Genomic DNA, 11,607 nt, shown 5'->3' on the forward strand with positions numbered 1-11,607 from the left:
ATAGGAGTAAAGTAAAAGTAAATTCTGAGCATAAAACAATTGATAAAAATAATCAGTAACTAAACTTTTAGAAGTATTATGATTGTCAATCCAATTCTCACTATCATCTCTAAATGTTAATTCTAAAGATTGTTTTCTCCTACGAGAAGAAAACACATGAAAAAACTTGGTGTTATTCTCTCTTTGGAGAATCCAATTATGTCTAAACTTTGATGCTAAAAGATTTCTTCATTTCTTAATAGATCCTGAAGTTGATTTTTCAGATCAATTTCCAATAAAAATAATGTGAGAGAAACAATTCCATGGCTCTTTTAAATCCCCTCTAATTTAGCCAAAAAGTGCTCTCTTCTTTCTTAATAAATATTTTTCAACAAATTCTTATTCCAAACTTTAGTTTTTCCAAAAGTTTGGAGAAGAGATTACAATTCCAGAATCTTGGAAGTGTTCAATGAGTTCAAAGATACAACTCCTGCTGATTGCCCAGCCAGCACTGATGAATGAACATGTTCAGAGCACAGGAGTCAACAATGGTTTGTGAAGAAAATGAGCTACCAAGTTTGCAATGACAAGGTCTGCCATGGCCGTGCAAGTTTCTACTGTATCACTTGCAGCATGGGACAACAGAACAACATTCTCAAGTCCAAACAATTGTTCAGGAACCTCTGGTTCCGTCTGATAAACATCAAGACCAGCCCCTCCAATACGGCCTTCAATCAGTGCAGCTACAAGTTCAGATTCATCTACATGTGCACCTCGTCCAATATTGATTAAGATGCCCCTTGGACCTAATGCATCAAGCACTTTGCGATTGACTATATCTTGGGTTTCTTCAGTCAAAGCACATGCAACAATAAGGATTTCAGAATTTGCAGCCAAATCAACCACAGTAGAGTAGAATTTGTAGTTTAAGTTTGGTTTCTTGGATCTGGAGTGGTAGCTAATGGGGCATCCAAATGCTTCAGCTCTCTTTGCTATTGCTGAACCAATTCTGCCCAATCCAATTATGCCAACTAACTTACCACTGAACTGAAAAAAGGAGCAGTCATCATTTGCTAAAAGTGAAAAATAAAAGACCAAATAAAAAGAAGAATTCAGCATTTAAATTTTTATCATGAAAAAGAAAGATCCAGGTGTAATGGAAGTCCATTATGTTTTCATACTTGGAGGCCTTTAGACGATATATCCAACTATTTCAAGACTCAGCAGGCATCATAAAAGCTGCAAAGAAACTCCTATAAGTCTAGCACTCTTTTATTAAATTAAGTTTCCCAGCCTGCTCTGGGGTGTGTTATTGCATAATGGGACAATGGAGGGAAGGCTTGGCCTGACCTCCTAAAGAGCTGTGTGATACAAACCATGTACTTCACACAGATGAGTATAACTACTTCTGCGTTCACAAAAAAAATAATTGCCGTATCATAGTGATCCTTATTATAGGCTTTTTCCACCTATCTAGTTGGTAAGGCCCCTAGCATCCCTAGGTAGATCTTGAAACCTAACCATATAAGTCGCATCTCAAAGAGTAGTAGCATATTTAGCTATGTTATCCGCTACTTGATTAGCTTCTCTAAAACAGTGTTAAACTTCAACTTCTGCTTGAGATAAAATATGTATGATGTCCTCTATGATAGCTGATAGCTCTTAATTTGCAATTCTCAGTACTCCTTTCTTTCAGCATGTCCACCACTATAAGCGAGTCTAATTCCAGCACAAAATTAGTGTATCCATGACTGACACCAAGCTGCTCCAACCGTTGCTGCGTAGGCAGTCATTACTACCGCACTTAGTAGGTGTTAGAATAGGAATAGGTATATACAATCCTACTTAGAATAGGAATAATAATAGGAACAAGAATAATAAATAGTATCCTATTTAGTAAATGATTGTATTGTAGTGTCTATAAATAGTGTCTGTGTAATAATATAGAGACAATTCAATAATATTTCTTCTCCAATATTTCTCATATAGTATAAGAGCCTCTACGATCTTGTAGAGAATCAAAAAGCTTCCGCTGCCAGTGGGCGGCTATTACCCATATATGCCGCCCGTCTGGCCAATGGTCATGTTAACAAAAATAGGGCTAATGATATATGTATGAAATCTCATATTCAAGGGAAGAAAACTCAGTCAGACAGGTCACTATGCGTCAATTTACGGTGATTTTATAGGGTTGTTTGTCAACCCAATATCCGTCAGTGTTTGTGTACCACCATGCCATCTTTTTGGTGACTACATTCTTATATCTAATTTGTGTAGCACCGTGCCATCTTTCCGGTGGCTACTTTTTCATATTTCATTTGAGTAGCACTGTGCCATCTTTTCGGTGACTACTTTCTCATATTTGCGTAGCAACGTGCATCTTTCTGGTGACTACCGTGCATCTCTTCGGACTATCATATTTAATTTGCGTAGTACCGTGGATTTTTCAGAACTACTTTCTCATATCTGAATTGCATAGCACCGTGTGTCTTTTCGGTGACTCATCAAATTTGATTTACGTAGTTCCATGCCTCTTTGCGGTAACTCTTCAAAGCTGATTTGCGTAGGTTCGTGCCATTATTCTGACCCTACCAATACGATTTCTCTTTTTCAGTAGGGTTGTGACGTCAATCTGACCCTACCTATATAATTCTCTTTTTCAGTAGGATCGTGCATCATTCCAACCCTACCTATATAATTCTTTCTTTGTAGGGCCATCCCATCATTCCGACTCTTACAATTTTATTTTTCAGATTGTGACCACTTTCAGCCATCAAATCTAGTAATCCGGCACATGAGCATGTTTTGGCCAATTTTACAGTGACTTTCTAGTTTAAGATCTACTCATTCCTTGATTTCGATACGATCCATATATTTTTTATCAAGATTTTGAGCACTTTCTGTTTCAGATTTACTTTTGTCAAAGATATTTAGGCTAGATTACAATGATACTTTTTCTTCTGTGGCTAAAGTAGCATATGTCCGCCTTTATGGTTGTCCTTCGTCATTGGCCTTTTAATCAGTTGGACGTTAAGAATGTTTTTCACCACGGTGATCTCGAGGAAGAAGTCTAAATGGAGCAACCACCTGGCTTTGTTGCTCAAGGGGAGTTTGATAGCCTTGTATGTCGATTGTGTAAGTCACTTTATGGTCTGAAACAGTCTTCTCAAGCTTTGTTTAGGAAGTTCAACACTGTAATTTTATCACTCTGTGTTTTATCGACATTATGCATCAATTTCAGTATTTCATGAGAAGACTAGCACATTAAGATTGACTGACATTATGCATCAAATCCAATATTTAATGAGAAGACTAAGCACATTGAGATTGATTGTCAATTTTGTGAAGTTGAGTGATTAACTTGCAGATATCTCACCAAGCCCCTCATTAGTACTCGTATTAATTAAATTTGTAACAAGTTAGGTACATATGACTTATATGCACTAGCTTGAGGGGGAGTGTTAGAATAGAAATAGGTATATACAATCCTACTTAGAATAGGAATAGGAATATGAATAATAAATAATATCCTAGTTGGTAAAAAATTGTATTCTAAAGTTTATAAATAGGGTCTCCGTGTAATAATATAGAGACACAATTCAATAATATTTCTTCTCCAATATTTCCCACAGTAGGAATAGCAAAAGCCATTATCATCTCCTCCTTAGAGTCTCTAATAATTCCACTAATTCCTGCTTTTCCACTAGATATTGGGACACTTCCATCTGAATTGACTTTAACCTTGCCTTGGTGTGGTAATTGCCACAGTACAGTAGTGGATCTTGGCATAGATTTCAGTCTCTCCACCATTTGACAGATTTTACTCCAAGTGATATCCATGTATAGCAAGAGAAGACCAGGCTAGTAGCTGTTCTAAGGATCCAAAAAAATGTTTCATACTACCTACATGCCATCTTCTCTCTTTATCCATATTTACAAGAGCAAATACCTTCCGAAATTTCCCAGCAGATCACCAAAGAAGTAATCAGCAGCAACAGTTTATGAACTCTGTCTCTTGGCTTGAGTTTAAACCATGTTCTGAGCAGCCTCCTAGTGGGAGTGTTCTGATGAGCTATTCCCAAAGGAGCTCCAAAAAAAATTCCGCAAGTAAATAGCAGGTTCACTTTCCACAAAAACATTTGGAATTTTGATTCTTTAGATGGTACTGCACAACATTTGCAACTTGATACAATATGATTGTCAAATTTGGCCAGAATGTCATCAAGGCAGTTTTCCCTGCACCATCCTCCATACCAGAAAGGTGATTTTGAATGGTAAACTGTTATTCTGTCCTTGCCACTGTTTTAGACGGTGAAAAAGGCGATAAGGGTCTGCCTCACCACAAGGCGAGGTGAGCAACGAGTCGCTCGTCTTTTCGAAGTACGGCGTCAATTAATACCAAAAAATTAAAATATTTAATTGCATATATAAATAATCAAAATCTCACTATCAATAACATATTAGCAAATATTTCAATTCAAAAACTGAAAATAGATAGTAGATACTAAAAGTCTAGAACTTGAATAATAAAAAATAACAAAAAGCCAAAACAGTGAAAGAAAAAACAAACAGAGGTAGAAGTAACTTTGAAGTTTGAAGAAGAAGAAGGAAAAAGAAACAAAGGAAGCAGAAATTTGAAGAAGAAAAGAAGAAATACATATTGGTTGGACTTTGGAGTCGCTAGAAAATTCTGGCCGGTCGCTGGAGAAATTTAGTCGAGTCTGACTAGTTGGAGTCGCAGTCTAAGTCTAAGAGTGCAAATGCGCAAATTTGGAAAGAAAACCCTAAAATTACCTTTCAACTTTTAAAACCCTAAATTGGTCGCCTTTTTTAATAAGAAAAAACAAAAGGCGACGCCTTTCTCGCCTCTCACCTATCTCGCCATTGTCATCATGGCGTCGCCTTTTGGAGATCGCCTTGCCACAAAGCTAATAGGCGATGAAGGATCGCCTTGCCTCACCTCACCTCTCGCCATTGGCAACAAGGCGATCGCCTTTCACAACACTGGTCCTTGCTTTCTTATGTTGAACCAAGCAGCATAGTCAGTGTGGTCAGATCTTCCTATGTCAATAGCACTCTTGTTGTACTTCATTTTGTGATTCTACTATACTTGGCTAAATGAATAATCAGCAGAAGGTGGTCTATTCAGCCTAGATCAAAGTGATATACAAAAAATACCTATAATATTATAATATAATTCATGATTCATGATGCTGACGCTTCTCATCCCATGAAAACGAAATGGGAGACATAGACTTCAACGATCCGTAGTAAACATTTCAATTCCCAAAATCCAAACATAACAGTGACAATATAAATAAACCAACAAAATTCCAGAATTGGCATTATTCATTTAGACTCAACTGCAAAATCAACACTTCTATCGATAAAGAATTACCAGAAAGCAAGGTCCCAATGTATATGGTGCCTGTTTAAAAGAATTGTTAATGTTCAATTTCCGGTAGCCAAATACAATACTTGACAAACAATTTCCCAAGCAGTTTTTTATATATCTGTACATTGCAAAAAAGATTAATCTTCAACTTTTTGATTGTGAAGTAACTTAAAATTTTATAGGGCGGCCCATTTATCCCGCTAGATTGTGATGTCTGAGTCCAAATCCTGCCATATTTAAGCTAACATGAATATATTTTGGGGGGGTCTTTCCTATGTTGAGTTGTATAGACTTTTGTATAAAGAGTCCAGTTAAGATTGAATCGTGAATCTTTATGGATCCTTTTCTGAGTATGCTATGAGTTTACCAAGGTTCATATTAAGTATATCCCTGTTATAGTAAAAGAAATGGGAAGATAATTCATCATGGGCTTTATCATAGTGACAGAAACAGTAGCCGTAGAGTAATCAGAATTCATAACCACTTTTTGTGCACTAATGGGTTTCACTTGCAGCTTGTTTGGATTGTCCTTATCGTTTCATGATGTATCATATTGTATTTTACTCTATTGTTTTGATGAATAGAATGCTTGGATTGATTGTATCGTTTTCCGTCATTTCATAATACACACGCAAATAATATGATGAATAAACATATAATATTACAAAGAACAAGTAATTTAAAGGTAGAATATTATAAGAAGATGGGTAAAGAAAAAAAAAAGATAACAACGTGATTACACCAATTCAATCATTACATGAAATGATGGTTTTTGTCGTTACAAGCTGTTAAACTATTGGTAACATTACAAGCTGTTAATTACTGTGTCATTTCATTTCTTTTTTTAAAAAAAAAATAATAATCTATAATCGTGGTGTCTGGCCTCATTTTAAGACTAAAAAGAGCAAGCTGAGAGTTCCCCTCAAGAATGTCTTGGCTGAACTAGCCAAACATAGAAGGGTAGCATAAATGGCTCAAGAAGAGCATTCTATGGTGTGTTTGTGGTCAGGTATTTATCCAGAGGGTTCTGCATGTGTCACTAAAGGTCATGTCCAACAGTTGAGCAGCCAGCAACTGATGATGTCTTTCTTCTTCTATCCTTCTTTTGCTCTAGATATTAGCTAGGATTTTCAGTGCTTCAGTGTCAATCTGTTAGCTGGATGTTTCCCAAAAGGAAAATGTCCAACTGTCCTACCAAGAAACAAAAAAAACAAAAAGGTGCTTTTACTAGTTCGCTAACTAACTAGAGGTGAATCCAGGATTTGAAGTATGTGGGTTCCTATTATGATCCAAAATTAATATTGAACATATAAATTCACAGTATCCATTTTGCTCAATTCAGGCTCTTAATATTAAGACAAATTCATCATATACTAAACTCCTAACTTTTTTTTTGTCATATGAATCAAATATACCTCAATCTCAAATTAATTTAGGGTAAAGATATGAATCCTCAATATCCATTCCATCTTATGCTATTTGGTTATGCTTTGCAAAACTCACATATGCATAATTGTTTTCTCTCCAAAACATTGAAAATATATGAAAGGAAGAAGGAACCTTTGTAGTCAACTCGAAATCGCCATTTTTCCATAACCCACGTCTGACAAACCCATCAGCAACACAAATTCTCCTCAAAGTCGCCAATGTCAGTCCAATCGCTGCATCCGCTACATCATCAGTGAGCACATCAGGTGTATTAGTAACTCTAATCCCTCTCTCTTTACACTTTACCAAATCAATCTTATCCAAACCCACACTGTAAGATGATACGATTTCCAAGTTTGGCAATGCGTTGATAAGTTCCGATTCAGCACCGAAAAATGCGTTTCCCACAACAGCTCGGACTGAGTCACTGTGCCGAGTCAGGAACTCGGACTTAGAAGGAGCTTCCCAGAATCTGAAGAGGTTGAAACGCTTGTTGAGCTCTTCTTCTAGGTAGGATAACATTGGGCATGTCATCAATACACCTATTTTCTCCATCGCCATTACGGACTTAAGCGTTGTTGCAAACGACGTGGCTTTTTGGGAGTAAAGAAGTTGAATTTTCACTCAAATGATATTTAATTTATTGGATTATAAATGAGATTAATTAATTTTGGTTTTCTCAAAAGATCTTGGGTAAAGTGCTACCATTAAAAGGCTAGATTGTTTGTTTATAAAAATATCCTTTATTTTATTTAAAAATAAAATTTTCTTCTTATTTAATTTTTAAATAGAATTTTCATTTTAAGTTTGTTAAACTAAAAAAATGATTTATGAGAAATCGAAATATAAATAAACATAAGAATTAGTAAAATAAATTTATAGATAAAAATTATATTATATAGTGTAATTTTTTAATAGATAAAATATGAAGAATTATCATAAAAATAAGGAGTGAATGTTGTTATATATGGTATTAAAAATAATATAAATATATATGAATGTGAAAAAAAGTGAGGTATAAAAAATATTTAAAGGGAGATATTTGTCATTTACCTATTTTATCCCGAAATACGTTATCCTAGGATTAGTGTACCACCCAAGAGGAGGGATAACTTATCCTTGTACTATTGATTAATTTTGGGATAAGTTCTTCCGGACTTGTCAACCAAACACCTACTTAAGTGCCACTATAATTTAATTTCAGAATTATTTGGTGTTATCCTTCACACCAATCGACCCCTAAGTATTTGGTTTTTCGGAAAATAGTAATATCGGGATCGTTATCCTCATAGAGTGTGGTATAAAAATAATAGAATTATTGTTGTGATATAAACTAGGGAAAACGTTATATGATATATTCCTCAATTTTGTTATTTAGAATTGATATAACTCGTTATAAAAGTGCTTCACATAAATTTTACCTAAATCGCTTCCAATTACATTTCATCCCTACTCTTTTAAAAAATTACTTGAAATCCCTTCTTTTTTGGTCACTTTCGGATACATCACGTACATCCTGATACATCACGTAAAGTAATGTATCTGACGTCCTGATACATCGCGCAAAATGATGTATCCGATTTTTCGATACATCACGTTACGTGATGTATTGGATTGATACATCACGTAACGTGATGTATCAGAGAATATGAAAGAGTAGAATTTTTTGTATTTTTTTCAAATGGTAGAAAATTTTAAAAAATATGATAAAATAAATTATGTATTTATGTAAATTTTTTTATATTTTTATCATTACAAAAGTAACTTACATATACTCTTATCGTTACAAACGTATACCCCTACCATTACAAAAGGAGCTCACATTTACCATTTTCATCTAAAGAAAGTGAAAAAAATAATTTTAAATTTATTATTTTGATTTTTAATTTTTTAAAAATCCACATATAGGTATATTTTTTATTGAGAAAGTAAAAAGATAAAATAAAAATATATCCATACATGGATTTTTTTTCTAGCAAAATTTAGGGGTATATTTAATTTTTTTCACACATAAATTATTTTTTGACTTCTTTGATTATCATTATTTGAGTTTCTTATTCTTATTTCAATTTTTCTTTCATCATAAGAAAAATAAAAAGAAAGAAGTACGAATGGAAAAAGAGAAAAAAAGTAATTTTGTGGCTATATTGTAATTTAAAATTATTTGTTTTGCAGCTATATTGTAATTATGTTTTTGTATCTGAAAAAATAAATTGGAACATGTATAATAAATTTAACAAGAAAAGTAGTGAAAAAATAAATCTGATCATCGAAATAATAAATCCAAACATGTGAGAAGAATCCAATATACCCCTACATAATTTTTGAAAAAATATAAAAACTTAAAAAAATAATTTGTTTCCTTTCGTTAGAGAAAGAGGGTATATATGAGTCATTTGTGTACGTAGTAGTAGAGGTATTTATGAATCACTTTAATAAGGAATATCAGCTCTAAATAGCAAAATTGAAGAGTATATTAGACCCTTTTTTCTATAAACAATTGTTGAGTTTTGCTTGAATCAAAAATTCAACCAAGCAGGAAAATAAACACTACTAGAACTTGTGTAGGAAGAAGAATGGGTTGTAGATCCAATGGGTGCATGCCTATTACATAAAGGACAAGGCTATCGAGGATATGGTTTCTAAACAAGCTGTCTGCATGGTCACTGTTAACTCCATTACAGGAGCTTAACTACAACAGAAGAACTAGAGAGAAAGCTAGAGAAGAGAAGAGAGAATTTCATTGATTCAGAGAAATAATGTGACGCATTGAATGTGGAAAAGTGTACTGCTGCATTTATATAGAGCTGTGTAACTAACTAATATCCAGCTCACTAACTAACTCACTAACAGATCCTTAACTAACTTCATTGACAGCTCATTTCCTAACTAACTGACTCGGGTCATTAAAAAACTAACCACACCATAAGCTTGCTGATTACAACACTCCTCCTCAAGCTTATGGTTGAAAGATATTCTTCATCCCAAGTTTGATTAGTAATAGGTTATGTTGTGCCTTTCCCAGGCTCTTAATTAGTAAGTCAGCTAACTGATGTTTAGTATTGATATGTTCAGTTTTCATCATGCCTTGATTGATCCTTTCTCTAACAAAGTGACAATTAATGTCTATGTATTTTGTCCTTTCATGAAATATGGGATTGAAGGCAATTTGTATTGCTATCACATATCATGTTTACAGGATGCTCTATACTGACACCTAGCTCTTTGAATAGCCCTATCAACCATGTGACCTCTGCTGCACATGTAGCCATGCTCCTGAACTCTGCTTCAACTGAGCTTCTTGATACAGTTTCTTGTTTTTTGGATTTCCAAGAGATTAATCCTCCTCCAAACTTCACTAGATATCATGTGACAGACTTTCTTGTTTCTAAACATGCTCCCCAGTCAGAGTAATAATAAGCCCTAAGCTGTGTGGTAGGTTCTGATGGCATCAATAGGCCTAAACCAGGAGCCTCCTTGATATACCTTAATACCCTTAATGCAGCTTCCGTATGAGATTGTTTAGGATAATGCATGAACTGGCTTAAAACTTGTGCAGTAAAGGACAGATCAGGTCTAGTCATTGTGAGGTAGAGAAGCCTTCCTACTAGTCTTTGATACTTTGTAGGATTTGAGAGCAGACTATCATCTTGTGACACTTCATTCTTGACATGTTCATCATATTGTAGAGATGTAAGTTTCTGATTCATCTCTAGTGGTATACATGCATGCTTAGCTCCTCATAGTCCTGATTCTGAGACTAGTTCTAGTTCATATTTTCTTTGTGTCATTAGTATACCTTGACTGGACCTTGAGAACTCAATTCCTAGGAAGAAATTTAGCTCCCCAAGATCCTTCATCTTAAACATATTCTGAATCTCCTGCCTAGTACTACACAGAAGTTCATGATTACTTCCTGTGACTAGCAGATCATCCATATATACTAGTACTATCACAGTGTTACCATCAACCTGCTTTGTGAACAATGAGTAGTCATAATGACTTTGTTTGAACCCCATTTGTAAGAGTGCCTGTCACGCCCCGGGAGGGTACCCTAGGCGTGGCCGGCACTCGAAGGCCATTTCTGACCTCCGAGCGAACCACCTGGTCCAGTCACACATTCATTCAATCACATTCTCTTAGCGGAAAACTCAATTAAGGATATAATGTTCATAGATTAGGGCCAAAGGCCAAACAATCATCAACTCGACAAGAAATCTTTAAAAGGGCTACTCAAAAGAAGAATTCAACATTTCTACACTCCGGTCTATGAAGCCTCTATCTATAATTTAGAAGGTGCCCATGACAAGCCCATGGCTACCAACAATCAAAATAAAGCAAGTGACACCAGAACTATACAAGAAGAGCTCAACATCCTTCGGAACTAGGAGGACTCACCGCTAGCTGGGAGGGGGTGGGGATCTTCAACGGTGCACCGGTTGATGATCTTTGGTACCTGTCTCTACATCATGAAATGATGCAGGCCAAATGACGTCAGTACGTGGAATGTACTGGTATGTAAAATGGCCAAATGGAAGGACATAAAGGAAACATCAATTCTATCAGAACTCAACTCAAGAGAAATAACAACTCAATCAAGTGTCCTAGATCTAAACGAGAATACAGTTTAGACGGGACCAATCACATACCATTCAACTCAATCTGACTCAGAGTACTATCAAGACTTATGTGGAAGTTTCTCTTATCCGACAACCATCACTTATGAGCCAGTGACAGTACAACAAGCCAACGTTGTTGCCGCGTCTGTCCATGCTTTGCCAGGGCATGAACGAGTCAACTAATCA

General features: G+C 35.3%; 2 protein-coding genes across 2 annotated transcripts; both read right to left on the bottom strand.

Annotated features, from left to right (window-relative positions):
- Nucleotides 1-215: 215 nt before the first annotated feature.
- On the bottom strand, nt 216-7,405 carry LOC129899135 (hydroxyphenylpyruvate reductase-like). Its single transcript, XM_055973996.1, has 2 exons — nt 6,935-7,405; nt 216-1,026 (listed from the first exon to the last, which is right to left on the bottom strand). Exons 1-2 carry the CDS (start codon nt 7,361-7,363, stop codon nt 508-510), a joined length of 948 nt encoding a protein of 315 aa, XP_055829971.1. The 5' UTR covers nt 7,364-7,405; the 3' UTR covers nt 216-507.
- Nucleotides 7,406-10,167: 2,762 nt separating this feature from the next.
- Nucleotides 10,168-10,821, bottom strand: LOC129894004 (uncharacterized mitochondrial protein AtMg00810-like). The gene is made up of 2 exons (XM_055969491.1): nt 10,602-10,821; nt 10,168-10,514 (listed from the first exon to the last, which is right to left on the bottom strand). The coding sequence occupies exons 1-2, from the start codon at nt 10,819-10,821 to the stop codon at nt 10,168-10,170; spliced, it is 567 nt and encodes a 188-aa protein (XP_055825466.1).
- Nucleotides 10,822-11,607: the final 786 nt, after the last annotated feature.

The sequence above is a fragment of the Solanum dulcamara genome, chromosome 1 (genome assembly GCF_947179165.1).
Source record: "Solanum dulcamara chromosome 1, daSolDulc1.2, whole genome shotgun sequence".
Classification (NCBI taxonomy): Eukaryota; Viridiplantae; Streptophyta; class Magnoliopsida; order Solanales; family Solanaceae; genus Solanum; species Solanum dulcamara.